Source organism: Nerophis lumbriciformis, linkage group LG19, assembly GCF_033978685.3.
Source record: "Nerophis lumbriciformis linkage group LG19, RoL_Nlum_v2.1, whole genome shotgun sequence".
Lineage (NCBI taxonomy): Eukaryota > Metazoa > Chordata > Actinopteri > Syngnathiformes > Syngnathidae > Nerophis > Nerophis lumbriciformis.
In genome coordinates, this window is record NC_084566.2 from 19,890,447 (window position 1) to 19,909,851 (window position 19,405).

General features: G+C 40.5%; 1 protein-coding gene across 1 annotated transcript; it reads left to right on the forward strand.

Annotated features, from left to right (window-relative positions):
* Nucleotides 1-14,394: 14,394 nt before the first annotated feature.
* Nucleotides 14,395-18,509, forward strand: asb10 (ankyrin repeat and SOCS box containing 10). The gene is made up of 5 exons (XM_061979889.2): nt 14,395-14,797; nt 15,588-15,855; nt 15,930-16,434; nt 16,997-17,110; nt 18,051-18,509. Exons 1-5 carry the CDS (start codon nt 14,473-14,475, stop codon nt 18,234-18,236), a joined length of 1,398 nt encoding a protein of 465 aa, XP_061835873.1. The 5' UTR covers nt 14,395-14,472; the 3' UTR covers nt 18,237-18,509.
* The last annotated feature ends 896 nt before the right edge of the window (nt 18,510-19,405 follow it).

Consider the following 19,405-nt stretch of genomic DNA (forward strand, 5'->3'; position numbering starts at 1 on the left):
GGCCTATCCGAGCATGTATTAAAGTTTAAAGTTATTTAGCCTACTTAGTTGTCAGAATCATGTTGAAACGGGTTTTAGTACTCTTGATAACAACTAGCCAGCTGAATTAGGGGAGTTTGAATAATACACAATGGTTGATAACAAGAAACTGACCTGTTTATTCAAGGATAAACACAAAATAGACAAAATTATACATAACAAACAGAAATGGCATCATTGAACTAGGGCTGGGCGATATGGCCTTTTTTTAATATTGCGATATTTTAAGGCCATATTGCGATACACGATATATATGTCGATATTTTGCCTTAGCCTTGAATGAACACTTGATGCATATAATCACAGCAGTATGATGATTCTATGTGTCTACATTAAAACATTCTTCTTCATACTGCATTGATATATGCTACTTTTAAACTTTCATGCAGAGAAGGAAATCACAACTAAAAAAATCACTATTTTTTTCATACGGTGTTGATGTGGAAATGTTTGATGGTGTGGACGTCTGGCACCGAATGGAGATAAGCGTCTCGACAGACGTTACAATATTTGAACAATGATGACGAAAACTGTTTTCTCTGTCGTGTCCGTGTGTCAAAAATTGTTATGCACTTATTTTTTTATTTGATTTTGTGCGTGGCATGGATTTGCCGTGCGCAGAGGACACTTGAGCAGTGCGCAATTGCACAGGCGCGCACGGCTGCGCTAGCATCACAGCTAACGTTAGCCATGCTGCTACGTCTCTGCTGGGAGAGGGCGTAAACGTATGTGACGTATGACGTGACAGTATGTGACGTGTGTCTTGACAGTATGTGACGTGTGTAAGAAGGTGCGCTTGCCGTCTGTGAGAGGGAGACACAGGAAACGGTGAGAAGAGCCTGTCGTGTAATGCCAGCAGCTAAAAGCAACTGCGTGAGAATTCACAGACCTGTGGATGTGTTGAAGGTGTGCTGGAAAATGCGGAACGGAAATTAGGGAGCAGCAGAAAAGTGGAATGTATTATTTAAATCGGTGCGTTGGAAAACACGGACATGAGTTTTTTTTAAATTGGATCTGGATCGGCATTTTCCCATGCCTTGCCGCTACGCATTTTTTGGCACATATCGGCGGCCGATCCGATCCAAATATCGGATCGGGACATCCCTAGTTTGGGGTCATTGTCCTGTTGGAACACCCAACTGCGCCCAAGACCCAACCTCCGAGTTGATGATTTTAGGTTGTCCTGAAGAGTTTGGAGATAATCCTCCTTTTTCATTGTCCCATTTAATCACCAGTTCCATTGGGAGCAAAACAGGCCCAGAGCATAATACGACCACCACCATGCTTGACGGTAGGAATGGTGTTTCTGGGATTAAAGGCCTCACTTTCTCTCCTCCAAACATATTGCTGGGTATTGTGGCCAAACAGCTCAATTTTTGTTTCATCTGACCACAGAACTTTCCTCCAGAAGGTCTTATTTTGTCCATGTGATGGACTAATGCACACAAGCTACAGAGTTAACTCCAATGTATTTATTGTAAAGAGTATAAAAAGCAGTATGGAAGCTGGACATAAGAAGCTAAGAACCAACCACTTATATGTGATATTGCAAAGAGAGGAGGAATGTTTTCCCTCCACAATGCAAATTCAAAGTTGGGTAACTTATCAGCACTACTTTAAATACTGTCTGATTCCAATCAATGCAAGTCATCAGAATAAGGTAATACATCAACTTATATTTTGTCTTCAAGAAAAAAGGGAATCTATTTGCATTAATCATATTTGTATTTTTATTAAACATCTTTAACATGTTAACAAAAACACACACATATATATATATATATATATATATGTATATATATATATATATATACATACATATATGTATATATATGTAAACACATATGTATACATGTATGTATATACAGTGTATGTATATATATATATATATATACATATATATATATATATATATATATATATATATATATATATATATATATATATATATATATACACAAACCCCAAAACCAGTGAAGTTGGCACGTTGTGTAAATCGTAAAAAAAAAACAGAATAGAATGATTTGCAAATACTTTTCAACCTATATTCAATTGAATAGACTGCAAAGACAAGATATTTAATGTTCAAACTGGAAAACTTTGTTATTTTTTTGCAAATATTAGCTCATTTGGAATTTGATGCCTGCAACATGTTTAAAAAAAGCTGGCAAAAGTGGCAAAAAAAGATTGAAAAAGTAGAGGAATGTTCATCAAACACTTATTTGGAACATCCCACAGGGGAACAGGTTAATTGGGAACAGGTGGGTGTCATGATTGGGTATAAAAGCAGCTTCCATGAAATGCTCAGTCATTCACAAACAAGGATGGGGTGAGGGTCACCACTTTGTGAACAAATAATTGAGCATATTGTCGAACAGTTTAAGAACAACATTTCGGGATTTCACCATCTACGGTCCGTAATATCATCAAAAGGTTCAGAGAATCTGGAGAAAAATATCTGCACGTACGCGATGATATTACAGACCTTCAATCCCTCAGGCAGTACTGCATCAAAAAGCGACATCAGTGTGTAAAGGAAATCACCACATGGGCTCAAGAACACTTCAGAAAACCACTGTCAGTAACTACAGTTTGTCGCTACATTTGTAAGTGCAAAGTAAAACTCTACTATGCAAAGCGAAAGCGATTTATCAACAACACACAGAAACGCTGCCGGCTTTGCTGGGCCCAAGCTCATCTAAGATGGACTGATGCAAAGTGGAAAAGTGTTCTGTGGTCTGACGAGTCCACATTTCAAATTGTTTTTGGAAACTGTGAAAGTTGTGTCCTCCGGACCAAAGAGGAAAAGAACCATCCAGATTGTTATAGGCGCAAATATAAAAAGCCAGCATCTGTGATGGTATGGGGGTGTATTAGTGGCCAAGGCATGGGTAACTTACACATCTGTGAAGGCGCCATTAATGCTGAAAGGTACATACAGGTTTTGGAGCAACATATGTTGCCATCCAAGCAACGTTATCATGGACGCCCCTGCTTATTTCAGCAAGACAATGCAAAGCCACGTGTTACAACAGCGTGGCTTCATAGTAAAAGAGTGCAGGTACTAGACTGGCCTGCCTGTAGTCCAGACCTGTCTCCCATTGAAAATGTGTGGTGCAATATGAAGCCTAAAAAACCACAACGGAGACCCCCGGACTGTTGAACATCTTAAGCTGTACATCAAGCAAGAATGGGAAATGATTCCACCTGAAAAGCTTCAAAAATTTACTGAGTGTTGTTAAAAGGAAAGGCCATGTGACGTAGTAGTAATAAAGTGTGCCAACTTTTTTGCAATGTGTTGCTGACATTAAATTCTAAGTTAATGATTATTTGCAAAAAAAAATTAAGTTTCTCAGTTCAAACATTAAATATCTTGTCTTATCAGTCTATTCATGTGTGTGTGTGTGTGTGTGTGTGTGTGTGTGTGTGTGTGTGTGTGTGTGTGTGTGTGTGTGTGTGTGTGTGTGTGTGTGTGTGTGTGTGATTAATGATGATTAATCAGGGGTTATTATTTGCTTGCATAAATAGCATTTGCTGAAGAAAATACCCCAATATTTGGGTGCAAATGCAATTTAGTAGTCATACAGGAACATTTTTAAATGTTTTACTGAACTGCAAGTCATTGATTTGCCAAAACTTGGTGAAAATAGGTATAGTAGAAATGAAGTGCACAGTTTGAAAGTATTTGCAGTTTGCAATAATCTTGCAAACAAGGTATAGTCTCTAATCCAGTGTTTTTCAACCTTTTTTGAGCCGAGGCACATTTTTTTCATTGAAAAAATCCGGAGGCACACCGCCAGCAGAAATCATTTAAAAAACGAAACTCAGTTGACAGTAATTAGTCGTCGTCGCAATTGTTGGATATGACTTTAAACCATAACCAACCATGCATCAATATAGCTCTTGTCTCATAGTAGGTGTACTGTCACCACCTGTCACATCACGCCGTGACCTATTTTGAGTTTTTTGCTGTTTTCTTGTGTGTAGTGTTTCCGTTCTTGTCTTGCGCTCCTATTTTGGTGGCTTTTTCTCTTTTTTTGGTATTTTCCTGTAGCAGATTCATGTCTTCCTTTGAGTGATATTTTCCCGCATCTACTTTGTTTTAGCAATCAAGACTATTTAAGTGATTTTCATCCTTCTTTGTGGGGACATTGTTAATTGTCATGTCATGTTCGGATGTACTTTGTGGATGCTGTATTTGCTCCACAGTAAGTCTTTGCTGTCGTCCAGCATTTTGTTTTTGTTTACTTTGTAGCCAGTTCAGTTTTAGTTTCGTTCTGCATAGTCTTCCCTAAGCTTCAATGCCTTTTCTTAGGGGCACTCACCTTTTCTTTATTTTTGGTTTAAGCATTAGACACCTTTTTACCTCCACACTGCCTCCCGCTGTTTACGACATCTACAAAGCAATTAGCTACCGGCTGCCACCTACTGATATGGAAGAGCATTACACGGTTACGCTGCCGAGCTCTGGACACCACCGACACACAACAACGCCACATAATTTGCAGATTATAATTACTGGTTGTCAAAAAATATTTTTAATCCAAATAGGTGAAATTACATAATCTCCCACGGCACACCAGACTGTATGTATCTCACTGTATCTCACGGCACACTAGTGTGCCGCGGCACAGTGGTTGAAAAACACTGCTCTAATCAGGGCCGGCCCGTGGCATAGGCCGTATAGGCAAATGCTAAGGGCGCCGTCCATCAGGGGGCGCCACGCCAGTGCCACAAATGTTGGAGAAAAAAAAAAAAAAAAAAGTTGATACTATTATTTCTAAATACAAAAAATAATCCCACGTTGATTAAAATGCAAAGTAAAGCCTATGTAATAGAAATATTATTTGTTACAACATTACGCCCAGCCCCCCCCCCCCCCCCCCCCCCCCCCCCCCCCGCACGGTGCACCCCCTCCCTTCCCGTATCATGACTCTTTTTGGACACATCAAAAAATCAACACAAGATGTCAAAACGGCCAAAACTGTCAGGTGCCCAGGGAAGAAACAAGAGAAAAGAAGAGGAGGAGAAACGAGAAAAGACAGAGGTAGCAGGTAGGTAACGTTTGCCTACATGAAATTATTTGTCTGATACAGAATGTGATAGTAACCTGGCTTTTTAGCATTAAGCTAATGTTACATGATTCGGCAATTGCTAATCAATAAATAGCTAGTTCTGTTTTAACGTCGGGTTAATATTGTGGAGGGGGCTAAATTGTTATGGAAAATAATAATGTAACGTTAGGTAATTACAGTACTCCCACCTTACATTCCTCAGGGACATTTGTATTAGATCTTTTAAGCAGGTGTTTTTTGTTTACATTGTTATTGCCTTCTGGTTAGCTAATGTTTGCCCTGCAGGTAATAGTCACTTTTCCACCCCTTTATATATTAGGTATAGTTGTAAGTAAAAAAAAAAGGTCAAAGACAAAGCTATTCGGTTTCTTGTGAGTATATACCAGGGGTCGGCAACCCGCGGCTCCGGAGCCGCATGCGGCTCTTTGATCACTCTGATGCGGCTCAGCAGCTTACTTGCTGAACCCCCCAATTTTCCCGTGAGACTTCCGGATTTCAGTGCCTCTCGCAGAAAACACTCGGGATTAATAATCACCGATTTTCACCCTTACGGCTATAATAAGGGCGTGCCATGATGGTACAACATTTGGCGCCCTCTACAATCTGTATTAACAGCGTGCCAGCCCAACACTTGTTATACAATATACATCTTCTGCTTGCACACGTACGTGACAGCAAGGCATACTTGGTCAACAACCACACAGGTCACACTGACGGTGGCGGTATAAAAAAACTAAACTTTAACACTCTTACTAATAATGCGCCACACTGTGGGGGGGGGTGTATAATTATCCCGGAAGAGTTAGGGCTGCATGGGATTCTGGGTATTTGTCCTGTTGTGGTTATGTTGTGTTACGGTGCAGATGTTCTCCCGAAATTTGTTTGTCATTCTTGTTTGGTGTGGGTTCACAGTGTGGCGCATTATTAGTAAGAGTGTTAAAGTTTTGTTTTTTTATACCGCCACCGTCAGTGTGACCTGTGTGGTTGTTGACCAAGTATGCCTTGCTGTTACCTACGTGAGCAAGCGGAAGCCCCATACAACGTGTGGCTGATCAGGCACGCTGGGTGTAGTGGGCGCTACATACTGTACCATCACGGCATGCATGACGCTGACAAGCGCCATTCATTTAAAACCCGCGTGCCGCACCAGCTTTCAAATTCCACCTGAAGGTGTGGGCAACGTGTCTGAGACCACTGGTTATACATAGCACAAAGCAAAAAAAAAACTTTGAATGCAGTGTTATTTCATTTAAAATTTCAAAACATTTTTGCGGCTCCCAATGTTTTCTATAATTTGTGAAACTGGTCAAAATGGCTCTTTGACTGGTAAAAGTTGCCGACCCCTGGTATATACACTTCACTGCCGATGTGGGGGGGCGCCACCTAAAATCTTGCCTAGGGCGCCTGATTGGTTAGGGCCGGGCCTGGCTCTAATCAATAATCTAGTAAACACACTCATAAACAACTTAATGTAGTGCACCATTTACTCTTCTTGAGTTTAACCAGTTTTGAAACAAAAAACTTTGTTTACCTTTTTCAGATGACAATGTGCTGATCTCTTTTTTTGGCAGTGTTGGGACTAACGCGTTACTTTGTAACGCGTTACTGTAACGCCGTTAGATTCGGCGGTAACTAGTAATCTAACGCGTTATTTTTTTATATTCAGTAATTCAGTTACCGTTACTACATGATGCGTTACTGCGTTATTTTACGTTACTTTTTTTGTAGTATAAAGTGTGTTTTATCGGAGGGCTGCTGTGTCATCGTTCTGATTCTTCTTGTGTCACAAGCCGGAGAAGAGAGAGAGACACGCGCTCTGTGTGTGAGTGTGAGTGTGAGTGTGTGGAGGGAGGAGAAGGGGGAGGGGGGCGTGTCTGATCATGGCGGAGCCAGAAGTCGAGTTTGCTAACATGGAGATATTTTCACTACTTTTCTTTTGTCGAGCACAAAGAAAATAACAATTTAGTTAAATGTAAATTGTGCTTTGGATCAAAGATCCCATCTACTGCCCAAAACAGCAATTCAAATCTGCTGAAACAAGCTACATAGCAACATGCTTCGACGAAGCTAGTAAAGAGAGACAGAGACTCCAAAGACACTTCACCACGTAAGGATTAACTCTGCCTCTGCTCATCTTTCAGAACTGAAGGTACACACACTCTGTCAATCATAAAGAGGGATGCTAGTGGGCCAGGCCAATCTTTCCTTATCTCTAAACTAAAACTGGGGAAATGTGTAGAGTGTTCTGGGCTTCAGACATGATTTTGTGTCAGAATTTCTTGAGGAAAAAATGCCTGGTTAGGCTTTGTGTATGTAGTGTGTGCCTTTCTTGCTTTACAGCTATGCTGTTATTATGCTGTTTGTTACTTATGTATGTTATGTTGCAGCTATTTAAAATAGTTTTGTCAATTTGTTCTGGCCAGAAACAAATTGGCCTTTGTAACATATCTTTGTCTTTGTGTGTTGTATGTCGACCACATTGCTTAGCAGAGTTCAGTGATACAAATGTATGTCAAGTTGATCAGCAGATTGTATTATTCTCCAGTGCAATAACAGTACTGAAATAAAGGCTAAAAGGGCATTAATTGGAGCTTTAAAAAAAAAAAGAAGAAAAAAAGAAGTAACTAAATAGTTACTTTTCACAGTAACGCATTACTTTTTGGTGTAAGTAACTGAGTTAGTAACTGAGTTACTTTTGAAATGAAGTAACTAGTAACTATAACTAGTTACTGTTTTTCAGTAACTAACCCAACACTGTTTTTTGGTACAATGTGACCCCATCTCTACCGTTCTCCAGGAAGCCAGATACATTCACATTTAGTCTGTAGTTGCAACTTGATGCTCTTGTTTGTGTAGCACAGTTGGATTATCCTTGCTGTAATTGTGCCTCTTCAAGGTAGGACAGATCAGCTGTGGTGATATGAATGACATCTTCTTGCAGGACTTGGTCTTCACAGGTGTTAGATGTCCTCCATGTGCTGGCTGTCCATTTAGCACAGGCATATGTTTAACTTAACTGTGCTACTACATTGAATCAGTAAACTTTGCCCGAGTAGCATTCTCTTCTGCTTGTTGTGGAAGTAGCTAGCATGTAGCTATCAGCGCAGCAGCACCAGCCATCAGGTGACTGCTGCTTGCTTTCACCTCAGAGTCTCCAAGACACAAACAAATACAATATCACAGGGAAAAGTCATTACAATTGTCGCTAGTAGCTGTTTATAAAAGAAGTCGCCAATAGGATTGACAACACTGTCGGCGCCCTCCTCGGGTAAATGGCAATTAACACCAAGTGCTACAAGATAAAACAAAACAAAACAATAGTAGAAGAAGAGAGAAAAAACACACGCACACATATGCACACACGCATACAGCACTATCAACAAAGCAAAAACAAAACATGTATATGTATGTATATATATATATATATATATATATATATATATATATATATATATATATATATATATGTATGTGTGGGGAAAAAAATCACAAGACTACTTCATCTCTACAGGCCTGTTTCATGAGGGGTTCCCTCAATCATCAGGAGATTGAGGGAACCCCTCATGAAACAGGCCTGTAGAGATGAAGTAGTCTTGTGATTTTTTTTCCCACACATACATATATTGCGCTCTACTACGGTATCGAGCACTATTTTTTGGATAACCTTATTAAGACATATATATATATATATATATATATATATATATATATATATATATATATATATATATATATATATATATATATATATATATATATATATATATATATATACACACATACATATACATATGTTTTGTTACAGTATATACATATATATATATGTATATACTGTATATTTGTGTATGTGTGTATTAGGGTTGTACGGTATACCGGTATTAGTATAGTACCGCAATACTAATGAATCATATTCAGTACTATATCGCCTCTGACAAGTTAACATTTTGTTTTAAGTTTGTTAAAATAAAGCCAATAATGCAATTTTTTGTGGTCCCCTTTATTTGGAAATGTAATAATTTTGGTACCGGTACAGGTACCACAATATTGGTATCGGGACAACACTAGTGTGTATATATATACATATACAGTATATGTGTATATATGTATTTATATACAGGGGCGCCGCGAGGGATTTTGGGCCCCATGAAAATAATCTTTACAGGGCCCCCAACACAGTGTCATTATTTTTTCTGTATTATAATTTCATCATCATTAGAGGCCTCTCTGGGCCCCCCTCCATCATGGGCCCCTAGAATCCGTCTCCTTTACCCCCCCTTTTCGGCGCCCCTGTTTATATATAAATGTATGTATGTACATATGCACGTACATATATATATATATATATATATATATATAGGGCAGCACGGTGGCAGAGGGGTTAGTGCGTCTGCCTCACAAAAACGAAGGTCCTGAGTAGTCGTGAGTTCAATCCCGGCCTCGGGATCTTTCTGTGTGGAGTTTGCATGTTCTCCCCGTGACTGCGTGGGTTCCCTCCGGGTACTCCGGCTTCCTCCCACCTCCAAAGACATGCACCTGGGGATAGGTTGATTGGCAACACTAAATTGGCCTTAGTGTGTGAATGTGAGTGTGAATGTTGTCTGTCTATCTGTGTTGGCCCTGCGATGAGGTGGCGACTTGTCCAGGGTGTACCCCGCCTTCCGCCTGATTGTAGCTGAGATAGGCTCCAGTGCCCCCCGCGACCCCGAAGGGAATAAGCGGTAGAAAATGGATGGATGGATGGATGGATATATATATATATGTTAAATATATATATATATATATATATATATATACATATATATATATATATATATATATATATATATATATATATATATATATATATATATATATATATATATGTATGTGTGGGGAAAAAAATCACAAGACTATTTCATCTCTACAGGCCTGTTTCATGAGGGGGGTTCCCTCAATCATCAGGAGATTTTAATGGGAGCATTCACATACCATGGTTTATATAGGGCACAGAGTGGGTGGGTACAGGCTGGCGTAGGGGCGTGGTGATTGGCTCATGTGTTACTAGGAGGTGTTTCCGTCTGTGGCGGCATGCTGTTACAATTTCGCTGCGCTTGTTGGGGGATGACAGGTCTGGACGGTAAATAATAAACAGTTTCTCTTTCAAGCATAGGTTGCATCTTTTATTACCACTATTGTAAGGTGTGCTGGATGCAAGAATTTGCCATGTTATTGAATATTCAACATTATTGTCTTTGAGGTCCCAAATGTGTTTGCTGAGTTCCGTGGTATTCCGCAGGTTTTGGTTCCTGAAAGAAGCCTTGTGATTGTTCCATCTGGTTTTGAACTCTCCCTCGGTTAATCCTACATATGTGTCGGATGTGTTAATGTCCTTGCGTGTTACCTTAGATTGGTAGACAACTGATGTTTGTAAGCACCCCCCGTTGAGAGGGCAATCAGGTTTCTTTCGACAGTTGCAGCCTTTGTTGGTTTTGGAGTCGCTCTGTCCGGGGGCCGACGGCTCATTTGCAATTGTTTTGTTGTGGTTTGAGATAATTTGTCGTATATTGTTCATACAGCTGTAGCTCAATTTAATGTTGTTCTTGTTGAATACTTTTCTTAGGGTGTTGTCTTTGGGAAAGTGTTTGTCAATCAGATTGAGGAATTTGTGTCCAATGTTAGTTGAGACGTTTTTGCTGTATGGGGGGTTGTACCAGATGATGTCGTTTCGTTTTCTGTTCTTTTTTGGTTGGTTTTCTGGCGTGGGTTCATAGGTGAGGGTGAAATTGTATCCGCTTTCATCAAGGGCTTTTTGGTACGGGGGGGTTGCTTGGTCAAATTCAGCTTTGCTGGATGACAGCATCGATAGCCTTTTATTAATTCCGGTAGGTATTCTTTTCGTGGTGGTGGGTGGGTGGTTGCTGTCATGGTGCACGTATTGGAGTGTTGTGTTGGGTTTCGTGAATGGTTGGTAGCTGTTATTTCTCAGGTTGAAAGTGACGTCAAGGAAGTTGACGGTTTGCTTGTTGGCTTCAATCGTGATCCGACTAATAAACCCAACTAAATCTGAAATAGGAAAAATCAGCAAAATAATCCTGGACAGAGTCAACACAAAAATCAAGGACAAAACACCACTCAACCAATGGAGAAATACAGCAGCAGTAATCAAATGGTTCAACAACATCCAAGACAAACAACAGCACAACTTTATCTCCTTTGATATCGAAGAATTTTACCCTTCCATTACGCAAGACCTACTGACTCAAGCACTAGACTTCGCCTCAGACTACGACTCAATCACAGGCAACGAAAGAAACATCATCATCCACGCAAAAAACTCCATTCTCATCCACAACAGTACACCATGGCAAAAAAAGAACAATGCAACATTTGACGTCACTATGGGAAGTTTTGACGGAGCAGAAACGTGTGAAATCGTTGGGAGTTTCCTCCTCTCCAAGCTCGCTAGCCTCAATCTGAACCTTGGTATTTACCGTGATGACAAACTGGCAGTGTGTCGCGCCTCGCCAAGGAGCAGCGAGAATACCAAGAAGCGCATATGCCAAATTTTCAAAGAGAACGGCCTACGGATCACGATTGAAGCCAACAAGCAAACCGTCAACTTCCTTGACGTCACTTTCAACCTGAGAAATAACAGCTACCAACCATTCACGAAACCCAACAGAACACTCCAATACGTGCACCATGACAGCAACCACCCACCCACCACCACGAAAAGAATACCTACCGGAATTAATAAAAGGCTATCGATGCTGTCATCTAGCAAAGCTGAATTTGACCAAGCAACCCCCCCGTACCAAAAAGCCCTTGATGAAAGCGGATACAATTTCACCCTCACCTATGAACCCACGCCAGAAAACCAACCAAAAAAGAACAGAAAACGAAACGACATCATCTGGTACAACCCCCCATACAGCAAAAACGTCTCAACTAACATTGGACACAAATTCCTCAATCTGATTGACAAACACTTTCCCAAAGACAACACCCTAAGAAAAGTATTCAACAAGAACAACATTAAATTGAGCTACAGCTGTATGAACAATATACGACAAATTATCTCAAACCACAACAAAACAATTGCAAATGAGCCGTCGGCCCCCGGACAGAGCGACTCCAAAACCAACAAAGGCTGCAACTGTCGAAAGAAACCTGATTGCCCTCTCAACGGGGGGTGCTTACAAACATCAGTTGTCTACCAATCTAAGGTAACACGCAAGGACATTAACACATCCGACACATATGTAGGATTAACCGAGGGAGAGTTCAAAACCAGATGGAACAATCACAAGGCTTCTTTCAGGAACCAAAACCTGCGGAATACCACAGAACTCAGCAAACACATTTGGGACCTCAAAGACAATAATGTTGAATATTCAATAACATGGCAAATTCTTGCATCCAGCACACCTTACAATAGTGGTAATAAAAGATTCAACCTATGCTTGAAAGAGAAACTGTTTATTATTTACCGTCCAGACCTGTCATCCCTCAACAAGCGCAGCGAAATTGAAACAGCATGCCGCCACAGACGGAAACACCTCCTAGGTAACACATGAGCCAATCACCACGCCCCTACGCCAGCCTGTACCCACCCACTCTGTGCCCTATATAAACCATGGTATGTGAATGCTCCCATTAAAATCTCCTGATGATTGAGGGAACCCCCCTCATGAAACAGGCCTGTAGAGATGAAATAGTCTTGTGATTTTTTTCCCACACATACATACATTGCGCTCTACTACGGTATCGAGCACTATTTTTTGGATAACCTTATTAAGACATATATATATATATATATATATATATATATATATATATATATATATATATATATATATATATATATATATATATATATGCATATATGTATGTTTGTAAACTCATACATATATGAGTTTATATATATATATATATATATATATGCATATATGTATGTTTGTAAACTCATACATATATGAGTTTATATATATATATATATATATATATATATATATATATATATATATATATATATATGTGTGTGTGTGTCTGTGTATATGTATATATATATATGTCTATATACCTGTGACCTGTGTATATATATGCGTGTGTATATATGTATGTATATATATATATATATATGTGTGTGTATGTATATATATATATATATATGTCTATATATGTGTGTATATATATGCGTGTGTATATATGTATATATATATATATATATATACGTCTATATACATGTGTGTATATATATGCGTGTGTATATATATATATATATATATATATATATATATATATATATGTGTGTGTGTGTGTATGTATATATGTGTGTATGTATATATGTGAGGTAGATCACCTCGGTTTGGTCATTTGATAAGTAGCTCCCTTGCTGAAAAATTGTGGCATCTAAACAAGTGATTTTCAAACTGGCTTCATCTCGTGGTACGCCAAAGAATCACTTAATGAAATATTCAAACACAGTGTTACTGTTCAAATTGTGTGTAATGTTAGAGTGGCCTAAAATATTAGATGTACTTGTTAAATAAAACCTCTGCCTTGTTTTAATGAATATTTAGTCCTACTATGCAACTGTATTTTAATGTTGGTCATTATGGTGGTACTCGGAGAGCCAAGTGTTTTCTGAGGTGGTCGTTTGTGAAAAAGGTTTGAGAACCACTGGTCTAAACAATCAACCAAGTCAAGACGGCGGTAGCTAGCTAGCCAGCTTGAGCAAATTCATTTAAACTGTGTACGCACATTTTTTTAAATAAATGTGTGCAAAAAATGCAGTGTTGCCTGTGCTATTATTTTGAGACTAATAAAGGTGATGTTACTAATCCCCATGAATCGAATTGACTTGAAATATCTCACACAGCTCACAAAGCACCCACTGTTGTGATATATAGCAGGAATTCAGGCAATTATGTTCTTCCATAAGCCAAAGCCACACTTGCATGAATTTAGTGACTTAAAACCAATTACACTTCTGTCTTAACGGGGACACCAGGGAGGAGCAGAAAAATCCAAATTCTGTGTTCATGCTCTTGTTTACCGAGGAACTGCATCACACTCGCTACCAACTCTCTTTTTTTCACTTGATGAATTTTTGGTGTGGCTATGATTGCAGTCAGACAGCAAGGCTTCATAGCTGCCTCTGCTGGAGCCTGCAAAGTGACAACACGTGAGACAAAAATAGCTTTACTTGTCAGAGCGCTGGGAGGGCTTCATACCAAATATCAAAACAAGCGACGCTGAGCAGCCAGTGGGCACGCTGTTGACAGTGTTCCGACACTGCAGGAACAAGAGATTCCTTTTCCATTCCATTTGATTTCATTCTTCCGTTTTTTCCCCCCTTCGAGGCAAGCTGTCCAGCATGTCGGGAGGGAGCTTCGTCTTCACATCCACAGCTTTACGCTCCCTCCAACTGGATGAGGACATGCTGGAGAGACACCGCTACAAGCAGCGTTTGGCCTCCCATCACCTCCTTAGCTATTCGCTGAAGAAGGAAGCATGCGAGAGAGCGCCGCTGAGGTCCAGCACGGCCCTGAGGCCGGCCCTCTGCCGAGACGTGGTTATTCAAAACGCCGTGTATACGGGCGACCTGAAGGCCATGCAGCGCCTCTTTCCCCGAGGATCCACGGCCAGCCTCATCATAGAGCCGCAGGGCGGAGAGATGCGATGGTTTGCCCGGGGGGAGGGTAAGAAATGACATCTTGTCCTCATTAGGATTTTGTGGCATTTTCCTAATTTATGGGAATGGTGCTTTCAAGAGACCTGACTTTAACGAGTACTGACAGTGATGAGTTATATTTAGATAGGGATCACAAGGTAATATCTTTAGAAGCGATCACATGCCATAAATAAAACTTGTGTTTGCTGTGTGTAACTGGTTGCTGATCCATTGCATGCAAATCTAAACCCTTTTCTTTATCGAGTCGCTCAAAGTCAACATGTTTTCAGTTCTATATTCAATTGTCAGTTTAATGCAGTTGGCCCATTTAATTGGTTACTGCGTAAGCACTACGCACATTATTGGCTGGGGTCTGCACTGGCAAGGTTCACAGGGTCATATCACATGACCTCCTCCTCAAATAGCCTCGTCTGCGCAAACAACACACACACAAGCTCACAAGCCCCGCTCCTAAACCTTTAGAGAAAGCTAACCAGTTAGGCCCAGTATGGCCTATGCGGCGCCAAAGGTGAAGTGGCACAAGTCAAAGATGTTCCGCAACGACGTGATCGCCACAGCCAAGGCCTCAGGTTGCGTCTTGCAGTTTTGGAACTCTCTGCTTGTGGGTGACGAGCTGACCCTGATTAGCATTGCGGACAACGACGAATATGTGTACCTGATTGATGCTGTTTATGACACCAGCAACATAGACGAGTGGAAGAACTTCAGATATAACTACAGAAGCTTGAGTAGGTTTTTGTTGTCCCCTTGTCTGATTCTTAGACTTAACAGTTGCTTGTCATTCCTCCTCCTTGCAGGACTTTGGTCGCTGACCTACGAGCAGGAGCTGACAACGCCGCTTCACATCACAGCCGGACGGGGCTTTACGGACTGCCTGAAATTCCTGCTGCAACGTGGAGCCAGTGTAGACTTGGCGCCTGGTGGCATCACCGCCTTGCACGAGTCCTGCGCCAACTGCGAGTCCGAGTGTACCAAACTGCTGCTGGTTCATGGTGCCAACGCCAATGCCGTCTCGGAGGACGGCCGCATGCCTCTGCACTTGTGCGCGACTCCTGAATCATTTGAGTGAGTTAAAAAGACACAGTCATGTTTGCAAATGTATAGCTCCGCCCCCTATTGAAACAGCTCTTCACCTACAGATGTGCCAAGTATCTCCTTCAGTATGGTGGGGCCGTCAATGGACGCACTGTGGACGAAGACGACACCCCTTTACATGTGGCAGCCAGGAATGGCCTACCAGATCACGTCGAGCTTTACCTACGCTACGGGGCCGTCGTGGACAAACAGAACGACGAAGGTCTCACACCGCTGAACGCTGCCTGCTCTCAGCCGCAGGAGCTGCAAGACCTCCAGCGTTACTTCAAGGTGTGCCAGCTGTTGCTGAAGGCAGGAGCTGACCTCCACACCGTGGACCAGGACAAACACACACCCTTGCATATGGCGTGTAAGAACGTCAATGCAGACTTGGTGGACCTGCTCTTGGCCAACGGGGCCTGCGTTAACAACATGGACTATGGCGGCGAAGCTCCCATGCATAACATCCTGAAGGTGGTGTGCTACAAAATCGCCCATAGTCCTGAGCGGGTTGTGCGTGCTCTGCTCAACTACGGCTCTATCCGGGTGTGGCCTGGAGCGCTTCCCATGGTAGGAAAGTTCAACACATAATTGGAGGTGGTATGGATCAGTTCATTGTGATTATGATTTTACTGCAGTTTCGTTGGAAAGGCTCCCAAAATATCCGACCCAACTGATTCAGTATCCCTTGATTGCCTGAATTACGAGTAAGCGATCAGCCAGTTGCCAATTATCCATCAAGATGTCTAATTTTGCATAATTATCCAGCGCTGCACTTTCAACACCTCGAGTTAGACGGTTCATTTCCACGGTATTTCCAAGACCTGACTACTTCCCAATCCTTCTAATTTCACGACACAACATGACGCATTGCCCTCGCTGCAGGAGGCAGACTTACCAAGTATGAGTGCACGCACGTGCGCCAGACAAAATGCCTGCTTGCTAATTAGGCAAGTGTTAATAGGAGATTAATTAGCACTAATTGCATAATTTCCAGTTAAACCCCTGGAGGGAGCCCCAATCTGTTCATTTCACAAGTGTTTAATTACTTTATTTCTTTTGAAACAGAGCTCGCTCATGAAGTCTTGATAACGGTTAAAGTATGAATCCTGTTGCTTTGTCACTTTTTTAGGTTCTGAAGAACTGCGCTGAGTCGCCACGCACCATTGAAGTTCTGCTCAACGTCTACAGTCACCTCAAAGTCAACGACACCTGGGTCGAGGCTGTATCACCTGAGGCGTTTGAGGCAGGTTTCATCAACCATTGCTTTATACCAGACCTGGGCAAATATTTTTGACTCGGGGGGACACATTGAGAGAGAAAAATGTGTCTGGGGGGGCCAATGTGTATGTGTGTATAAATTATACGGATACATTTAGCTGTTTAAAGTCTGCTGTACAGTATGTGTGTTTGGATCCCTTTTTTTCAGGAACACTAATACCAAAAGTCACAATGTCCGATAGAATTCTAAAAACGTTTAGACAGACCACCTCAAAAAAACGGAACCATTTTTTACTGAATGGTAGACCCAAAATGTACATGAAAATAGAGAAAGTGGGATTTACAATATTAACTATGAACAATAAAACACTGAATATTAACAACCAATGAACGTTGCTCCTTTTTTACTTCTCAGACCACCTCCTCGATAGACATCTTTTACAATCAAGAAAAACACCCAAAAAAAAAAAAAAAAAGAAAATTATGAATGCAAAGCGTAATGAACACCTTTAATATGATATATTATCACTTTAATGCATACATTTGTTGTAAAAATTTGCTTCCGCATCTGTTCCTGACACACGCATTTCGGGCGGCCTGCTCTGATATTCCCATCATCACCCCCCACGCCCACTCTGCTTTGTTCCTTGAGCTGCTGTGACGTGGATTACCGTAATAACTCGTATAACACTCAAAAGCGCAGATTCCAACCATTGAAATACTTTCTATAGTTCAAGACTTACGGTAATTTAAAAGCAGAACTGCACATCATAAAGGCGGCTACAGCTTGGATGTTAAAGGTCTAAACAAATTATGTCGGGTTGAAAATCTGACCCTTATGTGGCCCGCGGGCCGTATTTTGCCCAGGTCTGCTTGCTACGATATATTGTGCTTGGAACAGGGCTATTTTCATCTGAAATGTTGCATGCATTGGTAAGCACATTTTGCATTTTTTCTTCAACCAGAAGCACAAGGAGTTCTACGAGTCCATCTTCTCACTTGAACGGACTCCTCGTTCCCTGCAGCACTTGGTCCGCTGCAGACTCAGGACCTTCCTGGAGGGTCGGCAACACAATGTGGTCCCAAACCTGGACCTGCCCACCTTTCTCAAGAACTACTTGCTCTTGGATTACAGAGGTTATGTCCACTAAAGCACTTTTTAAAGTACTGATGAAGAAAAAAAAAAACAATGATGCGCTATTTCAAAGATGAGTGATTGGCCAGGACCTTTATAGCTTTTACCACGCGGTTTGGTTTTCCACCACAAGAGGGTGCTACGTACTAGATGTGATGCAGTATTGACTGTGCCGTTTTAAGTGTCCTATCATATTCATCATGTTTTAACCACTGCACTTGTTAGTGACTGGAGCAGGTGAGTCACTAAGAATTAAGATTACTGTAGATTTAATACAAATGTGCAGAAATGTTTTCATTATAATTCCCTACCATTAATGATTGTAATATTTTGTATATTATTTGTTTGGCTTATTTTAAGGAAAAATACAACGTTTTGGACATTTGAACATACTTTATTTTCTGCTTCCATTTTTTGCAAAATGGTATTATTCGTAAAACATTAAGTATTTGTAGCTGTATTCAGGTATTTCTCAAAAATAAATACAAAAAAGGGAATTTTTTTTATTACACGTTCAGCACTAAAATGTAAATGTTTTAAACATTTAAAAAAAAAAAGTTGCAACTTGTTTGGCAACTTTAAATGGTCACGTAACAATTTTTAGGGTTGTTATTGCATCACTGTAAACATTTCACAGCATTTAACAATATTTTTCACAGTCTAGTGTTTGTCTTTATTTGAAGGGACAATGCACAGACATTAAGTTAAAAGACAAATATGTTCTGCACCAGATTATAGCTAAATAGCTATAACAAAAACAATAATGACAGCTACAGTAAATTACTGTAATCAAAATTGACTTTAACATGACAAAAAAATTATATTTCACCGTAATTGATTGTTATTTCACAGTAAAATGCTATTGTATCTCTTAAGGGACCCTGCATTGCAGACGTTTGTACAGTAGGTGGTAGTATGCTGGTAAACCGAGATTGATGAAATAATTATTAATGAAGTGACAATTGTGAAGTTAAAACATATAGTTACATTTTTTTTGTAATTGATCCTAAAATTACAAGTAGCCGCATGGCTACCAGTGGGCAAACTACTAAACCGTGTGCACAAAAATGTCAAAATATGTCAAAATTGTACCCCTGCATACTATTATTCTGGAACATTGTGGCGTTACTAAACACAAACAGTTTGACCCCCATGAGTCAGATTGACTCGAAATTTCTCACACAG